This window comes from Acomys russatus, chromosome 11 (genome assembly GCF_903995435.1).
Source record: "Acomys russatus chromosome 11, mAcoRus1.1, whole genome shotgun sequence".
In the NCBI taxonomy this organism is placed as follows: domain Eukaryota; kingdom Metazoa; phylum Chordata; class Mammalia; order Rodentia; family Muridae; genus Acomys; species Acomys russatus.
Genome location: NC_067147.1, coordinates 31,954,284 through 31,977,488, shown reverse-complemented (window position 1 = coordinate 31,977,488; position 23,205 = coordinate 31,954,284). Strand labels below are relative to the sequence as shown.

Genomic DNA, 23,205 nt, shown 5'->3' with positions numbered 1-23,205 from the left:
ATACTCCAGTGATTTGTCAAAAGTATGGTGACCACCAGCTAGAGCTCTAACTCCCCTTGATTAATGTGGAGAGTTTGTTTGCTGGGCAGAAGCAAGCACCCAGACCTTCACCCAGCCCCACCCCCCCCCGTAGGCCTGGGAGTCAATCAGGATATAGGGCACATGGCCATAAATCCTTCAGCTGATTGGTTGGGGCCCACTGTATGGAAAGTCAGCTGATTGTGGCTGTCAGTCATACCTTTAAATGACCCTTTAAACAACATTTAATTAGCATAATATCTCACCAAGCAACTGATCACCATAGTATAGACAGGGTGACACAAAGTTAACTACGGCACCTCCCGTGTTGGGTACAGACAGCAGCCTTGAAACTGTCCCTGACTTTTGCCCTTGGTGCCAAATGGCCTGTCCCCATCTATCTCGTGTCTGAGCAGAGGCTTTGTGTCTCTCTCTCTTTCTCATGCTATGCACAACTATTATGACTTACAAAGGAAACCTGACCCATGTCCCAGTTCTCACTGGTTTCACTGTAGCTGGTCTATGTATGTTATAATACAGGTACCCATTTTAAAATGGAAGTAACTGGTACTTCATCTCAGATCTGGGAATGGGGTGTGTGTGTGTGTGTGTGTGTGTGTGTGTGTGTGTGTGTGTGTGTAACAAAAGTGATTCCTTGACTATGTAACCAAAGTTGATTTCTTTCCCCCAATGAGATGAGACTTTTATTATATATAACTAAATTTCAAAAAAGACACTTTTTCTCTGACATCCTGATTCCGTTACCATGGAGTCTGTTCTAACATGACAGAAAGTGTTGGGTTAAGTCTTGGCTCTGTTCAAATGACAGTACTGAGCTCGGTACCTACCCAGAAGTCTAAAGGCAGGAGAAGTGAGGATGGGCGGTTTCCAAGTGTATGTGACGTTAGGTTGGTGTGCCATGGGCATCTCAGCAGAGGCTGTGCTGTGTTGGAGAAAGACTTTCAGTCCAGGTTCAAAGCATTCAGGATGAGTTCAGCTTTGCTTCTGAGCTCTGGGAAATGTGACAGGTTTCCTGTGCTGTAAGGAATTGTTTGGGGGCCTAGTAGAATGCATGCAGATGCATTCTGTAGAAGAGTTATACAGTGTTAATTGCTGTTTTGCCTCATTACGGTTGTGATTGTGCATGTGAGAGTCTGGGAGCTCCACAACTGAGGTGACCAGATTACTCACAAGTTCTCTTTCATATTGATTTGACCTCAGGTTTCTGGAGCCTGTGGCAAGGCATGAAGCCCTCTTGGCGTCCACCTGTAAAGTTGGATTAAGGTGACCTTGGCTGTATACAGCGTGGGGAGGATGAGTCTGGCAGGATGTGGCTGAATATATTTGTAGGTAGGTAGGAAAGGGAGGAGCTGAGGAAGGAGAGAGCTATATCTCCAGATTCAGAGGCAAAGTGGGTGGTGGTCCAGCAGCTGTGCTCATTGGCTATATTGGTCAGAACTTACAAGGACAGTCAAGACTAAAGGCACAAATGTGGGAATAATTAGCATGATCAGTGTTGAAACTACATGGCTAGAGTCACCCAGGAGAGTGAGGCTGAGGAGAGCTGGTGGTCCTGGATAAAACCTGATTGATACCAACACTGCCTGCCATTAGTGTGTGTTTGAGACTTGTTCTGTAAAGGTGTTGAATAAACAAATGAACGAGAAACAGACAGGACTCTGGTTAGCCGTAGAGTTGGTCAGATGTCTTTCTGAGAAAGAAATGAAAGTGTCTGTACCAGGGGAGGGTAAACACAAGGAGATCAGGGATCCTAGGATCTAGACAAATACTGATCTTTTCTAAATAAAATGTTCTATTTTGTTTTAAATTATGCATGCATATCTCTGTGTGTGTGTGTGTTTGTGTGTGTGTGTGTGTGTGTGTGTGTGTGTGTGTGTGCATGCACTTATAAGTGCAGGTGCCTGTGGAGGCCACAGGGGGCAGCACATCCCCTGAAGCTAGAGTTACAGACTGTTGAAAAGTATCAGACATAGGTGCTAGGAACTGAGCATGGGTCCTCTGTGCTTTTAACTCTGAGTGCTCTCTCTCTCTCTCTCCCTCCCTCCCCCCTCATATTGATCTTCTGGCTAAAGAGGGTTTGTTACTCTTTCTGGTGAACAGTTTGACAGCTTGTGGCAAGCCCTTGACAAGTCAGTACCCTCAACCTCCTCACTCCAGAGGAGCCCACCTGAAGAACAGGAGGTGAGCTGCAGGCAGTCACACACAGAGATGCTGCGTTGTCCCAGGAGGTGGAGTCCCTGGATCACTCGGGGTGGAGGACACATTTAACTTCAGCAGTGTCTGAAAGGGTTACATGCTTGTAGTACCACGCCATGGCACATTAAATTCACACTGATGTTTGAGATAAAAGATGACTTTGAAGAAATCTTGTACTTTGCCTCGCAGACTCTACCCCTTTGCTCCTAAAGTTACCAAAGTGGGAATGTCTGGGATGAGCCGCTGCATGCAGGTGCTAGAGCCTCTGCTGTAGGCCTACTGTCTAAAGGCGTGCGGGCTGCCAGCCTTGTGTCTGGATACTCCTGGCTCTTCATGTCATGTCCCAGAAAAATTTTCTAGAAGTTTCTGTAGTACATCAAACTGTTAACCATATTCAAACCTTTGCTCTAGATAATTTTTATTTCCACCTCTCTTTCCTTCAAATGTGTGGTAAAATTGTATTCATCTTCAAAGCCTCCTGCAGTTTGGTCCTCGAGTAGGTTTTATGAAGTATAATATTATAAAACAAACAAAAACATGTTTTAATGCTTTTAGGATGATGTCCTTCAGTTTTGCCATAATTTGTACTTCAGTCCTATTATATAATGCTTACAGTACTGATCTCTCTCTCTCTCCCCCTCCCTCCCCACTCTCCTCCCTCTATCCCATCCTCTCCCTCTTGTCTACACCTTCCCCACTGTGTGTGTGTGTGTGTTTGTCTGTGTTTGTTTGTGTGTGTGTGGGTATGTGTGTGTGTGTGTGTTTTAGCGACAGTGACTCACCATGTATCCTGGGCTAGCCATGAAAACTCTGTGTAATCCAGGTTGGACTCAAATTTGTAATCTTCCTGCCTCAGCCTCCCCAGCACTGATCACCATGTGTTGATCTGGGCCAGTGTAGAGAATGTCTAGATGGTTGCTGACTTCTAGAGCTTATTCTGTCAGAACCTCTTGCCAGACTCGTGAAACATGAAAAGAAATGGATAGGGGACCTGCTCAGCGGGTAGAGTGCCTTTTTGAAAGGCATGAGAAACCTGGCTTTGGATCCCCAGAACCCAGGTTAAATACTGAAAATGGCAACACACGCTGAGCGTTGGGGAGACATGGGTGGGGTCCCTGGAGCTGTGGACCAATAAAGCTCATTGGTCAATCAGCCTAGACAAATAGATGAGGTTCATTGAGAGATTGTATTTCGAAAAAAAGAGGTGGAAAGCAATTGAAGAAAGACACTTGATACTGACCACTGGTCTCTATACTCATGTGCACACATATGTATGCATATCCACATGTACACACACATGCGCGCACGTGCATACACACACACACACACACACACACACACACACACACACCACACATGGGAAAAAAGGCCAGTATGGCTCTGTTCAGTTATCCTAGCACTATAGAGGCAGGCTCAGTCAGCTCTTTAGTGCAAGGGAAGCTGAGGCTACATAGTGACACCCTGTCTCAAAAATTAGAAAGAGTACTTGGTGGTGTTGCAGAAGGCGTGAGTTCAGATCCCAGCATCTATGGCAGGCAGCTCACAACTAGTGTAACATGGCATAGACACACACACACACACACACACAGAGCGAGAGGGGAGTCTTTAGTAAATACTCAGATGCTTAATTTTTCCAACAGTGAAGCCCAGCAGACCTGACTTGTCTCTCCAGGCCTCTGCAGCCTGGTGTTCACACTGGGAATGCACCGAGGTCTCAGTGAGCGGCCATGCTTGTGTCCTATTTACAAAATGTCCTTTGTTTCCTTTGTCTCCCAGGTCCAGGAGGCCGCAAGTCGGGGCTTGAAGTTCGTCAGTGTGATACCTCAATACCAGTCCTCTGTGAATGCAGCAGGCAGCAGCCGCTCTGTGCCTACTGCCAACAGTGTTGTGGATGCCAAGGACATGAAACACACCTTTGGGGACCACATATCCTTGGAAAATGATACCCCAAAGGCTGCACTGATGGATGCTGCCACTGCAGGAGTGAACCGAAGACCAGAGCCCAACCCAGGATCCACAGGGCAGGTGCCCAGGACCCAGCAGCCAGGCATTCCCTCTCCCTCTGAAGAGATAGAGGCTGGCGAGCTTCCACTGCGGGGGTTGAGCCCAGGACTGGATGGACCAGAGGGTGACCCCTCAAATGGGCACGAAGAGCAGCTCTCGAGGAGTAAGTGTCAGCACCAGGAGTTTTGACCTGCTTAAAGAGAGGCTAACAGCTTTTTTTGATTCCCCCAGGGCCTCCTAGGGAAAGAGCAACAGAATTAGCACGTAGACACAGCAGTATATCAAACAGGAGAAAGCTTATCAAGTGGCTATCTAGGCTGCACACAGCTACTTGCCTACTGAAATTATGGATCGTGGCCAGAGCAGAGCCCAATGACACTGACTTGCAGGGACTCCAAAAGTGGCTTTTAGATAAAATAGTCTCCCTGAGTGTCACTGTGTTGGCAGGAACTTCTCCACCCTCACAGAGGCATTGTTTGTGACCCACTCTCCAATGAGCTAGGACAGTCTACTTCTGATTCTGCCCGAACAAAGGAGTGAGACAGCTGTGGAGGGCGTACTGTGCAAGAAGTGGTTCTGCTTGCTAGGATGGGAGCATCCGGCTTGCATGAAGCGTGTCCAGTTGACATATGGGCACTATGGAGAAAATGCTCTGTCAGGCAGAGGCCATCAGTGTGGGGCTTCTGTATCAGTGTTAATGGCCATTGCGTTGATGACTTCACATACCAACACAGCCATAACAGACATTTATTAATACTTCCAGATCACCAGGCTCTGTGCCATCTTTTTTTTTTTAAAGACAGGGTTTCTCTTGTCCTGGATTTGCTCTGTAGACCAGGCTAGCCTCGAACTCATATAGAGATCCACCTGCCTCTGCCTTGGAGTGCTGGGATTACAGGCATGCGTCACTGCACCTGGCTTCTGTGCTATCTTTTAAAAGGACCATCTCTTTGTTTTCCATCCAGTCTTATGATTCAGGTTATCTCTCTTACCACATCCTGCTAGGAGCTGGCACATCTGGCATAGGGCTACCCATGGGGTTGACAGCATCTAGGATACCTCTCTGCTTGGTCTTTCCAGCTTAATAGAATGAAAGGATTTCCCAAAGCCTTCTGTAGTTTTCATAATTTCCCTTTCTCTACTTTTGCCTGGTAATCCCACCCATCGAGTGGGGTCTTTATGTTAGCACTAGAGCCTCTCTGGCTTTTGGAAGGTGACCATGAGTTGCCTAACAGTAGAATACCCACGGAGCCTCATGAGGGCACCTGCTCAGATCTTTCTCTGTCATGTCCCCAATGACGATTTCTGCTATGTATTAGCTAGTGCTTGAAATAAGTCTCTTGCAAGTGATAAGGGTTCCTGGAGAGTAGGAAACAGTGAAAGGTTTTATTTATTTATTGCTATGTCAGTACTTCTTGAGGAGAAAATTATGGAATGGTCAGATCTGAGGTCCTATTGCAGGACTGCTCTGAAGCAGAGATGGGGGAGGGCTGCCTCAATTCTGAGATATAATAGGGCTGCCATTTATTCCAGACCTTGATCCTTGGTTTAGAGCTATTCATATGATTTCTTTCATTCCACCCTGATGGTAGCTCAGGTTTAGATCTGGTGTAAGGCTTCTGGGAAGCTACATCTTGGAGCTGGCGGCTGTACATCCTGAATTCCGAGGAAGGTGTCTATGGAACCATGTGGAACGTGAGGAACCCAGGTCAGGTGTGAAGCCCAGGAGCAAGAGATAGGAGCCGTGGAAGGCAAACGGCACCATGGCTAAGAAACTGCTCTGTGTGCACCTTCCAGCTGGGTGGTAGTCTTGTCCAGATACACACCACTAACTTCTATAAAGGGACAAGCAGCTTCTTGTGAATAGGTTCAATGCTAAGGACATCCCCATGTGAGCCATTATTCAGGGCCCTGGCTCCACAGTGCCACCCCCCTCTCCCACCCCCAGAATCCTGGCTTTAAGGAGAAAGGAGGCAGTTAATCCTGAGAGTCTGTCAGGCGTGCAGATCTGTATTCCAGGACCCACCGTTCTCCTAGACCTCAAGACATTTTGCTTTCTGTTTGACTCTTGGCCTGAAGAGGCATTTCCTAGCACTCTTCTCAGATGTCTAATACCATGTCTCCATTCTGTGCCTCCTTACCGCTCCATTGCCCAGGATCTCCAATGGCTGAATGTCGGAACCCCTCCCCTAACACCCACAGTGCTCTGGCCTGCAGTCTCCATTTCCTCAGGTCCTTGTCCTTCCTCTTCTGCACACCCAAATCCTTTGGGAAATGGTGGGTTAATGTGTCATGGAGGCCTAAGCCCAACTCTGAGTGGAGAATGGGTTTCCAGCTGGTGACAGGCTAGGGGCTTGGGTCCAGTTTCCCCCAGGTGCTATCTCAGTTGTTCTTTACCATAACTGTGACAGGAGAAGCTACTGTGGCTCTGAGCTCACAGATAAGTAAAGTCCCTTTCCTGAAGGCTGGACATCTGAGGTTGTCCTTCCTTGACCAGCTTCTCCCCTGAGCCTTTTCCTAGGAAGTTGAGATGTTTCCTACCCTGGGGTGTCTGTTCACTGCCCTGCCCTGAAAACACTCACACAACACCAATTCCAGCCTCCCTATCCTCTCCCTTGCTCAGCTCTCCACTTGCCTTTCTCTCAGGCCACCCCACCCTAAGAGGGTTGTTTAGGCCTTTCTGCCAGGTGAGCAATCACAGCAAGACAACTGAAAAAGGATCCAAAGGGTACCTCCCTTCTTGCCTCCCCTCTTCCTCTCTTAATTTGTTTCCTGCAGAGGAGGCAGCTAGGAGTGGATTCAGTCAGATACAGTTCACAGTGGGCTTTCAGGAGCTACAGGGAGAGGAGTTGGGCTGACTCCATCTTTGCACTGGTCCATAAGTTACACCCTCCTTGCTCTTCTTGTTCATTGACTTGGATTTCTTGTCTGAGGACTTCCTGTGGATATGCAGTCCCTGTGCAATACAGTTCAAGTACCCCTTGCAACCCCTTTGCTCAAGAAGCAAGAACCACCTGGGTGTGCAGCCAGAGTGGGGTTGAGGTGACAGTCACCTTTGTCCCTGAGAGGACTGTACACAGTGGCCCCCTAGGCAGCCAGGCTTGAGGCCTGGAGCTTTTCTGCTCTGTGTTTTCCTTCTCTGAGCTCACAGGGCAGTTAGACCTTGGCATTCTGCCTCTTCCACTGTGCCCCTTGCGGCCACCTTTCCAGTCTCTCACTGAATCCATGAGTAAGTGTGCCTGGGCTGCAGAGATGGCTCAGAGATTAAGAGCACTGTCTGTTCTTCCAAAGGTCCTGAGTTCTATTCCCAGCAACCACATGGTGGCTCACCACCATCTACAATGAGACCTGGTGACCTCTTCTGTGACCCATCAGTATCTACTTTGCATTCTAGTAAATTGACCTCTTACTAGATTTGGGCATGAGGCCAGCACTTGAGAGACTCTGGGCTCCACTGCTCACTGGCTCGGAATCCGAGAGATACACTTGACCCTGCCAGGCCCAGCCCCTCCTGTGGACTTCAGGTATGGTGGGAGTACTTCACTGTGCCTACATCTGGATCTGCCTTAGTGCCTGTGGGTTTGTTGCTTTGAGTGCACTGGTCTCTTTCCCTTGCTGTCACACCATGTGCCCTCACACTGGCAGGGAGGTGTCCTGTGCTGGCATCCATGCCTGAGAGAAGTATGAAGCAGCCTTCCACAGACTTAGGGGCTCGGTGGAGCCTTCCCACCACAGCACTGCTGGCGCTTATTCATTTTTTTATCTATTTTATTTGGTTTCTTAGGCCTCTTCCTCCCTTCTCCACCTCTTATCCCTTCCATACTTCAACACCAGGAAGGATAGAAAGGCTAGTGGGGAGAGGGGACGTAGTTCTCTTTAGCTGCTTCCTGCTGGTTAGGGTTGATGGGTTCCTTGGGGCAAGTCCGATCTTTGTTTCATGGTATCTCCAAAAACAACTTCTAGTCAAAGCAACCAGGAGTGGCAGAGAGGAACAGCAGCCACCTTCTTTTTTCCAGCCCCCAACCCTTCTTTGGGCTCTGGTATTTATACCCTCTCAAGAGTCCCCCAGAATTTAACTATCCGCAATTGGCAAAGATCTTTCTGACACTGCGCAAGGCAAACAGTCTGTTGCTGTGGACAATCTAACGCAGCCCCATATTCCCCCCTTTCCACTCCCCACCCCCCAGGATTAAAACAAATACATGATGAAACCAAAACTTTCACTACAATAGTCCTGCCTCATGGAAGATTTCCATCTCAGCACCCCCTGCCCATCACTTGAGCCCCTATGGCTCATTCACAAGCCCTAGCTCTCTGGTTCCATAACTGCAGACAAGCTGCAGGCTTCCATCTGCACTATGGCTCAACACCCAGGCCCTGCTGTGGGACTCAGAACTGCATACTTCCCTATAGCATGACAGCGACCATCAGCCTAGCTGTGCTTGGCCAGTCCTCCGCCTGGAGTCTCCATGTTCTCCTTTTATCTCGCTCAGGTCAGTCACAAACATGTGAGGCACCTACCACACTACAGGGACCTTGGAAGGCATAAGGATTCTAAATGAAATGTGAGTCCCCATGTCACAGGGAAGGAGGACAAGACAAGAAGACAGTCTGATGCACTTTGGGTGCTCTGCCAGCCTGGTCCTTCAGCCATTCTCAGAAACAATGCCTTCCTCTGGGACTTTCCCACCCCTGGAAAATGGTTCCAGCTGGGGTCAGGGTAGTTATAGAGCAGCTGAGAAAATGTAAACAAACTTGGGGCTCCTCTTCAGCATCCGTGCTCCCTGCTCACAGACGAAGTGTGTTGTAGTTTGGGAGACACGAGAGCATCAAAGTGCATCATTTTTCTTTTTGGATTGTTTCTCTTGGCTGGTTTCCACCTTGAGTGGTTGTGTATCTGAGCTTAGGTCTCTCCAAAAACTCATTACTGCTAATACCTCTGTGGCTCCTCACAGCATTCCTCTCTCCTTCCTGGAAAAATGTCTTTCTTTTCCTGGCTTCAGTTGTGCCTCTTGGGGACAGAGCCTGGAAAGCAGATGCTGCTGGCCCTTCCCTCCCCCACCCCAGACTCCTCCCTTGTCCAGAAGTCCTCCCTTCCCTTCCCCCACCCCAGCATCCTCACTTCTTATTTCAGCCTTGCTCCTTTTCTGTTCCGTTATGCACTGGGGAGAAGGGTATTTTTATCGCAGCACCTGAGTGAGGATGGTCGTTCTGTGTGTTCAAGTGCTACCAGGTGCAGCCACAACCAAATTCTCACTTCCTTCTCCCCACTCAGCAGCTCTGAGTTCTTACTCCTATTGCATTTGTTCTTAACTGGGATCGCCTGCAGGGCCTACACGCTGGACCAACCCTGTGGACAGTTCTGGCTACAAGTGCTTCAGGGGTGACTTTCATTCCGAGCAGTTGGGTACCTCACGTGTCATGTCCTTCTTGGAGGCAGCTGAGGTGAGGTCTTCCCCACGGCCCTGGGTCCGAGACAAGGCCCCGGCTGTCCTGTGGTAACTGCTCATCCACATGACCTTCATTTGCCGCCTCTCCTCACTTGCACCCCTGATCTCCCTCTTTGCTGCATTACTCCTTGGGCTGTAGCATCTGCAGAATGTTCTGTGATAGCCACAATTTTGGTTTTTAACGAGTGGGTTTACTAAGTATGCGGCAAGCCAAAGTAAAGAATAAACAGCAAATGGATAATAGATAGGTAAGTAGGTAGGTAAACAGACAGCAAAGCCTGATGACACCAGGTACTTAACAACATCCAGCAGAAAGTGATGGAGGACGTAGAGGCAGGCAGCCATAATTGCAACTGAGCTTCCTCTCAGTGGATTTGCTTCCCATGGCTGACCTGGCATCTGATTCTTGCTGTGGGCACTTTCTTATCGGATAAACAACAGTAACATCTGTTGATAACAGTCTGCATTCTGGCTACCCTCAAAGGACAGTGATTGTACTCTTGAGCTGTATTGCTGGTCTTTCCTCCCGGTCACTATGCTGGGGGGAGATCCCGTTCCCATACAAGTGCTGGAGGACACTTGACACGAACGTGCTTGGGTTCGAGATGGGGGCAGGCGGACCCACTTCAAGAACCGGCTTCTCAGTGAGCTCACACAACACACGACAATTAGCCTATATGATCTATATTACAGCAGCGTCAACTACTCTCATGGAAATCTTGGGGGATCTACTTCTAAAGACCCGAAGACCCACCATATCAGACTGTCAGAGCAGCTATCCCCCAGCCTCTGCCCTTTGCTTGTTTCCTTGCATCACAAACTTTCTTGAATCACCCATTCTTGCTGTGGTTATTTAACCTTATTACATTCTTAAAATTTGAAGATTATAAAACAGTATAAACACCTGAGGACCATGTAACTGGACGTAACATCGTCATACAAACCCCATGCTACTGGATGTAGCATCTCCATACAATTTGCAAGATCAAATTTAAGTAAGAATATAGTTGTATCAGAAATGGCATAGGTGAATTAATCTTTTATACACTTGCTTTGTTCTCTAAAGCACATTTGGTATTTGAAAGAAAAAAAAAATGTGTGTTCTTGTCCTGGTGGACATTTTGGTGGCATTTAGAACAAAACCCTAACACATGTGTAACTGATTCTCATAGCTCATATGCATTACACCACTATGTAAAGTGTTAACACGCAGCACCTTTTCCCATTGAAAGCTCCCATTCATAAAAATAAAGCCCCAATGTCAGAATTAATGTATCTTTCAAAATGTAGCAGAATTGATGGCTCAGAACTAAGAAAATTAATTAGAAATATCGCACAGGGTAAAGAGCTTCCCATCTGTGGAGAGTTTCTTATCACCCGAATAATAAGCTGAGAGGTACTGGTGATAACAAAATGATGTACATACCTTTTACGGAATCAACATCTATATAGAGTTCTTTATTACCTTGGTGGCAGCGTAAAGTGCTGTATTAAATTCAAATAGTCACTTGTGTATTCTCAGAGATATAGTATATAAATACGCTAAAGTATCCGTATGAATAATAAACAAAAACAACACAAATTTTTTAAATCTGGAAAAAAGATTAGACTACTTTATGTAAGCTCATAAACTTGCCTTTTCCCCTTCTGTATGAGAAAATACAACACCAAGCGCACAGGAAGGAAAATAATTTATATGGCTCTTCCCTTTCTAGTAGTAGTAGTAGGTCATGAACAAAACACTGTAAAATCAGATATATAAAATAACTGAGATGGAAAGGAGAGCTTAAGTGCATCTTTAAAATCTTTTTTGAAGAAAAGTTCTCATGTTTTTATAATTGAGGTTAAGTTGCTGGTATCTTCCCCTCTGGGGTTTAACTGTTTGGTTTAGATACAAAGATTGATTCAAATAAAAGGTTTTCCGGTTTGCTACAGAAAGTACACTAGAAAACACAATCAATATAACTAAAGACATAATGAATAGCCAGTTTTAATTATGCTTATTGAAACATATTTAATGGTATTTAAAGAGTAAGATAAACTATCGTGATAGTTGTACAATTTTACTAAAACATTTAACAAAGCCTTCTATGAAATAAGAACTGATAAGAAAACTGCTCTTAAAGTAAAATGTTTTCGTTTACCTGAGAATTATCTCTAAAGTAAGTTTACATATTTTTAATTACATTTCACTTCTTTAAGTTTTTCAATGTAGGAGCATAGTTTTCATGCTGGTCCTAGTTTCAGCCTCGTATATTTCACCATCAGTTCCCCCTGTGGTAGTGGCAGGGCCTTCCATCACTTGCATGTTGCCTGAAGAAGTTGGCAAGGGGGCTGCTAAGTGAGGATCTGGATGTTTCCTGAGCTGTATCACTTCAGTCACCAACCAGGTTGAAGTGCCCTAACAGAAACCTTGTTTCAGGACACTGGGGTCAGGAACAGCTGTGTTACATGAAGCTAGGGCTATTTCTTCATCTTCACAAGGTGCGGTCTGGTTTGCTGACTGCCGTGCGCCAGCATTTTCTCTCAGCATGTAGGGATTGTTCCTCAAAGCTGTCCTCAGAGTCTTTAAGTTCAGAGTCTATGGTTAAGCCATCATCAGCGATGTCAGTGTTGCTTTCAATTGTTATAAAAATAATCTCATTTTTTCCTGGTGGTTGCAGTACATCTCCTGTGAGGCAACACCATCCAACTGGGATGATGTCCCGGGATTCATATTTGCACCAATAATAAGGTGTTCCACTCCATCCATCAAAAGTAGTATGAATTTGATCACCTTTGACAGCTCCAACTGTGGCAGGACAGATCATAGATGGATTTTTTCTCCTATGGAGAGCTTCAATCTTCATCCCAACTTTAAAATTGCTTAGGGGTAGTGGTGGTGGTGGTGGATCCTTCTTAAAGAACACTGCAGGTGCCAGTTCAGATGCCGTTAGTGTCTGTTGTAAGGACATGGACCATGATGAAATATGCATTCGGTACCCCAGCGGAGGATGAAGTAATCTTCTTGTTCACATGTCCCAAAAGACTGAATGTCTGAAGAATCAACAAGTGTCCAAAAACCATTCTTACTGTCACTACCATCCAGTCATAAATGTAAGCTCGCTCCCGTAATTTACTAATGGGAGCAACACACACTGAAGCAAACCGTGAGGGTCGCAGGCTTCTAATGTCACACCAGCGTGGAATTCCTTAGTTGGTGAAGTATTCTGAAGCAGCACTTATAGACGCAGCCTCTTCCAAATACTTGTCCCAGTCAGAATAACCTAGGGCTATTTCTTCATCTTCAAAATATGTGGTCTGGTCTTCCCAAGGTTTAATGACTGCTGTTCCTATTCTCTCAGCATTTGTCATTTCTCCTCTGCTATTGTCTGGTGTAACTGAAACACAGCCTTGCCTTCAATGGCACAGTGCACACAGGCCTGCCGTCTGCTGGAGAATCACACTCACGGGGGCTGGGCTGAAGAGGTCAGGTAGCTGCTGAATTTCCTGTGGGTCCAGATAGTGGCCACATCTCCATGCATGTTTATATGCACACAGACTTCATTCACTGTGTGTCCAGCACTACCCTCTTCTGCTTAATTTTCCCTTCCTCCTGTACTTGGGGCAAGCTGTTCAGTCACCAATTGTCCTAGACCAGCAGGTCCTTCTGCAGTGACAGGGTCCATAAAATCTTCATCACATCCACCTTCCACCTCTGGAGCTGCTGCTGCAGTGTGGTTGTCCTGAGCTTTGCACTTGCCTTTTTTCTCAGTTGAAGCTGCTTCTTCATGTTCCAAAGCTGAGGTTCCATATTTCCAAGGTCTAGTCCTGCCTCTGCTCTTTGGTGTCTTTTCAGGTGGTTTGCTTTGATCAAGGTCTGTAGTTTGGGGTATGAATACCAGCCTTAGGGCTGAAGTGCCCTCAAAAACTCAAAAAGTTACCACATAGGAGGAAGTGACCGAAAAGTTCAAGATAACCAAGTGCAAATGATTCTCTCTTCACTGGAAGGAGCTGAACAGTATGACCTTTCCCATCCAAGACACAGTAGTCATTTCTCCTCTGCAATATCTGGCTCAACAACTGAAACACAGCCTTGCACTCGGTGGCACAGTCCACACAGGCATGCACAGTCCACTGGAGAATCACTCACAGGGTCTGGGCTGAAGAGGTCAGGTAGCTGCTGAACTTCCTGTGGGTCCAGATAGTGGCCACATCTCCACCCGTGTTTATATGCACACAGATTTCATTCACTGTGTGTCCAGCACTACCCTCTTCTGCTATTTTCCTTCTCCCGTACTTGGGGCGAGCTCTTCAGTAGCCGGTTGTTCTAGACCAGCAGGTCCTTCTGCAGTGACAGGGTCCATAAAATCAGCTGGAATTGATGGCTGTCATCTGTTTCTAAGGGGGGAAATCCCTTGAGGTAGGGTTAGGTCCTTTTAAGTTTGCTGGAAGATTTTCTTCATCTTCATCAACTCCACTGTCTTCACATATCAACCTTCCATCTCTGGAGCTCCTTCGTGTTCATCTTCAGAGGGTGCAGTGTGGGCATCCTGAGCTTTGCCGGCTGCTGTGCGCTTGCGGTTTTTTCTCAGCTGGAGCTGCTGCTTCATGTTTTAAAACCGTGGTTCCATATTTCCAAGGTCTAGTCCTGCCTCGGCTCTTTGGGGTCTTTTCAGCTGGTTTGCTTTGATCAAGGTCTGTAGTTTGGGCAGGAATATCAGCCTTAGGGCTGAAAGGCTGGGCACTCAAAAAGTTATCACACTGGGGGAGGTGACAGAAACGTTCAAGATAGCGAAGTGCAGGTGATTCTCTATTCATTAGAAGCTGAACAGTATGACCTTTCCCATCCAAGAAGGAAGTTGTCATTTCTCCTCTGGGATTATCTGGGGGTAACGAAAAACGTAGTCTTGCTCTCAGTGGCAGAGTCCACACAGGCCTGCACAGTCCGCTGGAGAGTCACTCACAGGGCCTGGGCTGAAGAGGTCAGGTAGCTGCTGAACTTCCTGTGGGTCCAGGTAAAGGCCGCATCTCCATGCGTGTTTATATGCACACAGACTTCGTTCACTGTGTGCCCTCTTCTGCTTTATTTTCCCTTCCTCCTGTACTCAGGGGTTGCTGTTCAGTCACCAGCTGTCCTATACCAGCAGGTCCTTCTGCAGTGACAGGGTCCACAAAATCATCTGGAATAGATGGTTGTCGTCTTTGGTTTATTGGGAGAAATCCACTGAGGTAGTGTTATTTCTTTTTACGTTTGCTGGAAGATTTTCTTCACCTTCTTCATTGTCATCCTCATCTTCATCTTCATCACCTCCATTAACTCCTTTGTCTTCATCACATCCATCCTCCACCTCTGGAGCTGCTGCTTGTTCGTCTTCAGAAGGTGCAGTGTGGTTGTCCTGAGCTTTGCACTTGCCTTTTTTCTCAGTTGAAGCTGCTTCTTCATGTTCCAAAGCTGAGGTTCCATATTTCCAAGGTCTAGTCCCGCCTCTGCTCTTTGGGGTCTTTTCAGCTGGTTTGCTTTGATCAAGGTCTGTAGTTGGCATGAATACCAGCCTTAGGGCTAAAAGACTGGACACTCAAAAAGTTATCACACTGTGGGAGGTGACAGAAATTCTCAAGATAGCAAAATGCAAATGCTTCTCTATTCACTGGAAGGAGATGAACACTATACCCTTTCCTATCCAAGAAGGCAGATGTCATATTTCCTTAGCAATTATTGGGCATAACAAACTGAAACACAGGCTTGCCCTCTGGCACAATCCACACAGGCATGCGCAGTCCCCTAGAATCACTCACAGGGCCTGGGCTGAAATGGTCAGGTAGCTGCTGAACTTACTGTGGATGCAGGTAGGGGCCGCATCTCCATGTCTGTTTATATACACACAGACTTGACTTACTGTCTGTCCAGTGGTACCACCCTCTTCTGCTTTATTTTTCAGCAGCTGCCAACTTTGTAGTCATTATTGGGTTTGGTTTTCTGAAGTAAAATTGTCTTCTATGCTGCAGTCACACCTGTCTCACTTGGTATCTCCTGCCGAAAGGCTGTCAATCAATTCTTAAACTTTGCACTTCATCATTAAGGCATAGTGTGGTGATTCCATCTGCAGGCACTGGGACCTAATTTCTTGTGTGAAATCCTTTCTGGGATCGATATGACATCTTTGGTCAGGCAGGTGGGCTGAAAGGTAGTTGGGTTGGGCTTAATGACTGGGCTGCATTTGCTGCCTACAGTTCAGTTGGCAGTTTTCAAAGATGATGCTCCTTCTGTTACATGCAAAAGCTGGATGAAACTCCCTGTCAGCTCAGCTGTTGGTAATAACTGGACTTTACCGGTGCTTGACCAGATGGGGCTGGGAGAGTTCCTTTGTTCTAGACTGCAGGGCCTACATGAAAAACTCAGGTGTTATGGAATGAAGCTGATTGTTGCTGTTACCTCCTGGCCCAGTGTAGCAAGCAGGAATGGTTTGCTCTAGGTCAAGTTCTCCTTTAAAATCCTTGTAAAGAAAAGATAGAGAGCCAGTTTAAAAAAAGATCAATGGTATGTGGGGTTGGATTCCCTAGATAAGTGTACTTGCTGTGGGGCTGGAGAGATGGCTCAGCAGTTAAGAGCACTGGCTGCTCTTCCAGAGTTCCTGACTTCAATTCCCAGCAATCACATGATGGCTCATAACCATGTAAAATGAGATCTGATGCCCTCTTCTGGTGTGCAAGTGTACAGACAGAACAGTGTATATGTAATAAACAAACAAAAATCCTAAAAAAGAGTGCTTGCTGTACAAACGTGAGGGCTTGAGTTTGACTCCCCAGAACCCATGTATAAAGCCAGGTGTGGCTACACATACCTGTGAACCAACTCTTAAGGAGTGGAGACAGGCAGAGCCTGGGAGTTCACATGCAGGCTAGCCTGAAGGGCAAGCTCAGTGAGAGGCTACATCTCAAGGCAATAGGCAAAAAGCAATAAAGGAGACACCTAACATCGTGTGTGTGTGTGTGTGTGTGTGTGTGTGTGTGTGTGTGTGTGTGTGTGTCTGTGCGCTCGCGCGCGCGCGCGCGCACGTGTAAGCTCGCACATGTGTGTGCATGCATATATGCACATATACAACCACACAGACCAGCTAGTACTTAGATAGCACCTACATGGCACAATCTTGAATCTGGGAGCTTACATTCCAGAGTTTAAATGCTGGTGTCCCATGCCCAGAGCCCATTCTCCCTAATGCCAACCATGGCTTATGTCCTTCAGATTTTCTGTTTGAAGAATGGTGGGGATTTTCCTTATCACCTCAGAAGATGCTTTTGGCAGCCAATCCATATGCCTAACCAGCCTGCAGAAGCAAAGCTTTCTATGCCGGGCCAGCTCTCATAGCTTGACTAAATGAATGGTGCAAAAATAGACTCCCCAGTGTATATTGAAATTCCAGGTATTTGCTCCTGGCAGCAATTCCCGCTAACTATGGCTGGCAGCACGAACAGCAGGTGCAGCTCAGCGGCGGGGTGGTAGCAACTATTGATTTCTGGGCTATAAATGAAAGAATGGAGAGCTCCAAGCCTCACGCCCAGAGACTGCCTGGCTGATTGAGCTGACCTGCTACTCCAGGCAGGGACCCCCATTTACAGGAACATATTTATTTTTACATATCAATGGACTTGATTGAGTATTATGGGTTTGGCCCAAGGAAACTCTCCTGCAGTTTATAAATAGCACATTTAGGGATGTAAAAAGGTTCCTGGAATTAGAGAAGTGTTTTTCTTTTTATGAACCACCCCCACCCTCACCCACACACACAAGACTAGCTTTTACATTTACTTCCCACTTACTAGTACACATTTCTAGAAATACACTTTTTCCAGATGCTTAACAATGCAAATTCATTCCAAGTTGACAGTTACCATATTCTGGATTCAAAACCTAGCCTCAGCTAGGGAAGTAGAGCACTTACCTAACAGGCATGCAATTGGTTCGGTTTCCCGAACCACATAAGCGGGATGCCGTGACATTAGCCTATAGTCCCAGCACCTGCTAAGCAGAGGCTCCTCCTTGACTATATAGCGAGCTTGAGTCCAGCCTGGGGTGGGTACATGAGACCTTATCTTAAAACAAAACAACGCAGCCTCCATCCATAGCACAACGTCCGAGGCCCTAGTCCCTTGAAGGCGGCCTCAATTACTGCTGGAAATGGGGTTTTATTACCTGGCAGAGTGTGGGCTCGGGGATTCACAGCTGACACCATTCTCAGGCTCAGGGGAGATTGCACTGAGCCCAGGTTAGCAGATTCCTTCTGTGAGTTAACCTCTTTCCATCCTTTTTACAAATCCCAACAGAAATGGAGATCTTCACCTTTTTCAACAGACCGAAGAGCCAGCAGAAGTGTCGGCAGTACTACCCCGTCACCATCCCCCTCCAGGTCTCCAAGAACGGCCAGACAGTGAGCAGTCTGGACGCCAGCTGGCTGGAGCACATGAGTGATCATTTCCGGAAGGGCGGTGTGCTGGTGAACGCCGTCTTCCAGCTTGGAATGGCCAGTGGTATGGCATGCGTTACAACTTCTCTTCTTCTTCTTCTCATGGTCCTGGCTATTCTTTTCAGTCTCCTCTGTCCAGAAAGCTACATAGCCAATAAACACACAGCATTTGATTTCCGATTAACATACCTCAGGCTAGACCCTTTGTTTTGTTAAGACTCTCCAGGAAGCAACCTGTGGTGGTAGTGGTTTTGCCTCACCAAAGGTAGCTTCTATCTTTGTTGCTTTAAAAAAAAAAAAAAAAAAAATGACTCCCTGGGACATTCATTTCCCCACCTAGATTATACTACAGCAAGAAGTGCAAATTGTTTGTAGATGCTATTACAGTCCGCATTAGCAACAGCAGCTCCTTGGAACTGGCAACAGGAAATAACAGCAACACCTCCTTCCAGTGAGCTGTTGCTGAGACCTCCTTCCAGTGAGCTGTTGCTGAGACTCAAGCTTTCTGAATCTCAACTGCCTAGTACCCTAACCCAGAAGTGGGCTCATCTCTGGCGTTTTGCTGCATGAAACAGTATAACTGATGTCAGCTTTTGAGGCAGAAGAAGGAAAGTCTGTCCACAGTGGGGAAAGGTATTGAGCCAAGAAAGGGTTTGGAGTTAACATGCAATGAGATGGGTCGTTTTCAAGACAAACAAGCAGTTTTATGGTATGGGGCTAGCATGCCAGCATGGACAGGGTTGTGAGTCAGAGGACTCCTAACGAAGTGAGATGTGGCGCAAAACTTTTGTGTACTGCAGGAGAGCCTGATGGGGCGTTTATAGCAAGTTTGATGGTATTTAGCTTCTTGGGCATGAGCAGGGCTGGGAATGGAGTTTGGATGCTATATTATCTGTGAAGGACTGTTAAAAGTTATCTTTACAAAATTGTTTCTGTTTCTCTCTTAGCCCGGCTATCAAACACATAATTGAAACTCTATTATATTATTTTTAATAAGATTCGTAGCACAATAACTGAGCCGTTTATTACTCAGTTCTTAACTCCCTAATCTAATTTGGCTTCCTCCCAGCATGCATCCCAGAGATACTTGTGCTTTTTTACTTTGCTGCTCCAGCTACTCTCTCCTGATCTCTCTTGGACCTCTGCCTGTGCCGGAATCCCCTACTTCCTCCTCTTCCTCCTCCTCCCCTGGCTGACAGGAAGTCCAGACCTATTCTATCTCCTGCTTAGTGACTGGCTCTAAGATGCTTTATTAGCATATCAAGGGAAGCAGTGTTTATATAGTATCTAGATATTATATATTAGATAGGAGAGTCTCACAACAAGGATTGCAACCAGACATGGGGGATACAGAAATCAGCATTTCAATTACAAAATAACCTTATGCCCACCCTTCCTCCCATCCCCCCCCCATTTAGTCTAATAAAAGGCTCTTCCTCTTACAGTAACAAACTATATGTAATAATAGCAATTATGAAAACTATTAGGTAAGATTTACATTTGTATTTCTGGTACCCTATTATAAAGTATTCTATCTATCCATTTCTATCATCCTAAAGATTTAAGTTTAATTGTGAGACTATAACTACCTGGTCTTCAACCCCATCAGAGACTTAAGAAGGAATAAATATTACCTAAATATGTAGGAAGTGCAGGCAAGCAGCTTCCAAAAGCACAGAAATGACGGAGAAATTTCTCTATAACCTTGGAGCGCCATCATCATCCTTCTGTCTCAGGACATTGACAGGTTTCTTTATGAAGCAGGAATTATCAAGGAATTGCCTATCTTGTCCTTGCTTGTGCTTGGCAGTGCCAGTGCTTGACAGTCAACTCTCCAGCATCCATTTGTCCAGTTTGGACAGTTTTCTGTCTGCAATTGACACAAGGACATTTTCTCACCCAGTGGCTAGGTTGCCTTTGATGGTTTTTGAAGTAGGGCAGGGGTACTCCAAGGAGAAAACCTGTATCATTATCAGAAAAGCATAAAGTTAATAAAATCTTTACATGCAACATTCTGTAGATCTCTGAGGTTTTTGAAGACTATCTATCTATCTATCTTATCTGAAATATTTGTTTTAAGCTATTTTTTAAATCTGTCAATCTATGAAACATAATTTTGTAGTTAGCTAAACGAGTATTTAACATGACTAAGAGTTTGATTGTCTGGCTTCTAATATGCATTTCTTATTTTAAACAGCTCATAATAGTTGCTTTCAAAATGACTACAACTAAGCATTCATTGCATTTTCAAGAACTACATAGGTACAATACTTTGGCATGTTGTAACCAACCATCTTAAATCTGTATCAATATACAAAGCTCTATACCAATGTAAGATTTTTGGCTTATTTGTGCTCTTTGGCCTGAAAGTAAATTTAATACTCTACCTTTTTACTTATCATTCCTATAACTAACACCTTTAAAACAGTAACAAACATCTATTACCCACAGAATGACCAAAAATATCTACCCCATCTTGGAAATGGGGTGTAGTATTCTTCAATTGCTTCCTGTTGATTTGGGACATAGTTTTCCTTTGGGGGTCAGAGGGCAAGAAAATTGGAATATTGCCCAGTCTTAAGAAAGCTAGCTATTATGTTTGCTGTCCAGTCTCTGAATGCTGAGAAAGTTCAGAGCTTAACTGAAGTCCTGACTGGAACAGACTGTGATGCCGGACGGTCTAGCTAGCTGTTTTGAAACTGTCCTAGACACAGATTTTTGAGGAAAGAGTTATTAAGCCGTCTGTGAGGTAGGACCACAATGGCTGTTTGTCTTGTCACTTTTGGCATCTGGTCTTCTTGCTTTGCAAAAAATTAACTTTCAAAGGCATTAAACATTTTTTGATGTACGGGCTGTGCACTGAGCACAGTTCAGTTAAAGATGATTCTCTGCTCTCTGTTCGAGCAGGTAAGGCACTTGCTTTTCTATATAAGTTAGTTTGGACAGTATGACCAAACTTTAAGTTTTATCTATGCCATTTAGAAGAATGGCATGGTAGGTCCTGAGAATTCTGTAGCCAAAGACTTACTGGCCATGCACAGTTGAAGTCCTGGCTGCAGATATTTTCATATCTCAGTCAGTCTCAGAGCTGTTCCCATGTAGTGGGATCAGCAGATTATTTTAACTATCTGTTTGGTCTTTTTTATTTCTTTCCTTCTGTATGCAGCCAAGATCGTCAGGAGATCTCCCCCATCATGTATGATTTGCGTTAATTTTGATGGAATACATAGCTTTTTTTTTTTTCCTGTAGAGACAAGAGCATACTCTCCTCCCCAACACAACACATTTCCTGTCTTCCATTTTGGAATTAGGACCTTTATATGCTGATCTAATTCAACAATCTCTCCTAAAATCCAGTATATCTTAGCAGGTATGCTACCTGTCTCATTTAATAATTTTGAAATCAATAAACCGTCAATTAATCTATTCTTGGGAGATACTACATTCCCCTTCTGTTTTATGACCACCTTTAAAATTTATTGTTAGATCTTTTCATAATAGTCTGACCTATATATAGGATTATGTTATATCTGTAACAAGTTTCACATGCTGAGGCAGCATCAGCCCCAATTTGCAAAGGCATCTCTAAGACAGTCACCATAACCTTAGAATCATGCTCTCCAGAATTTAAGGCAGAAACCCATTGGAATGCTGAATATGACACTGTGGCATGGTGCGTATATCAGCTCTCTAATCTCTGTAAAACGGAGCACACAAGTCACTGTGTGACCTTGTTCCAAGGCAATACTAAACAGGGTCTGTATTTCTACTTCAGCATATAGACCTTCACTCAGTGACTGAACCTTGACAATACACATACAATGTCCAGTCTGACCATGTTGGCTATAGCTGAAGCCTCAGTACCCGGCATCTCAGTGGGCTACCATTCTGCAATTTCTTTAAGCCTTTGTAGGTTTTCTTCACCTGGAACTACCTCTTTTGCTGTTAAATGGTAAAACTCAGATTGTAATTCTCTGGAACAGTTTCCTGTTTTCATCCAAAGATTCCTTAAACTTTTGTTCTATGGCCTTTAATTTAGCATCTAACTTCTCAGTCTCTGCTTTCTCCAAGTCTGTCTTATCCTGACCTCTCCCAAAGAGGATATACAAAACTGACACGGTCACTAAAAAACGTGTTTGTATGCTAAGAGAAACGAACCTAAATGGAATCCAGAAGCCCTGTGTCACTGTGCCTTCCTCTATTTTTAAACACAGGAAATAATCTTCTTTAATCTCAGATCCTGTCCCTAAGGTCTTTACTTTCTTAGACCCTGCTTCCATGCTTGAGGCTTCTCAGTCTGTCTCTGGCTCCTGCAGGCTTCCAGGAAAGGTCATTTTTTTTTCCCCTACCTCCCTCACTGGATCGTGACCCCTCCCCCACTCTGGGAAGTTATTGGATCCACAAGTGTTTGCTCCTCTGGTCTGCAGGAGTCAGGCCAGCAAGAACCCCTTCTCCATGCATGGGATTTAGGTTTCTGCCTTGGTTAGGAAAGTCTGGCCTTGAGAAGCTTGTTAAAAAGCTACTCCCCCCACCCCTCCCCCCATCCTTAGCAGGGGCCTTCTAAAAGAAAATAACCACCTCTCTGGCATTTGTTTCAATTTTTTATTTTTCTGAATGCTGTGTGAGGCCTTGCACCGTCGGGGGAGGTCTCGTCAGGAAGCTGTGAGCTCCTGCCTTAGAAACTGCTGCTGAGGTGGCTCTCTTAATGAGCAGAACTAAGAAACTGCTCTCTGTTTAAGTTTAGATTCTATATAATTTTTGGTCCCACTTGGTATGACAAAGTGTTAAAGTTATTTTTATAAAATTCTCTTTCTCTTAACCTGGCTTTCAACCAAATAATTGAGACTCTTATACTATTTTTTTTATAAGCTTCACAGTGTAACAACTGAGCAGATACTACTCTATTCTTAACCCCGTAAGCTAATTTGGCTTCCTCACAGCAAACATCCCAGAGATACTTGCACTTTTTAGCTTTCTTGTTCCAGCTCTTCTCTCGTCTTCTCGACCTCAGCCGGAGGCTGAATCCCCTACTTCCTCTTCTAGCTCCTCCTCCCCTGGCTGGCAGGAAGTCC

At 45.5% G+C, this 23,205-nt stretch overlaps 1 protein-coding gene across 1 annotated transcript in view; it reads left to right on the top strand.

The window, feature by feature from the left end:
• Rftn1 (raftlin, lipid raft linker 1) overlaps positions 1-23,205 on the top strand; it is a 197,230-nt gene that overhangs the window by 122,469 nt on the left and 51,556 nt on the right. The window contains exons 5-6 of the mRNA XM_051153046.1: positions 4,012-4,402; positions 17,994-18,197. Coding sequence (XP_051009003.1) covers positions 4,012-4,402; positions 17,994-18,197 — 595 coding nt within the window. The remainder of the gene's footprint in view (positions 1-4,011; positions 4,403-17,993; positions 18,198-23,205) is intronic.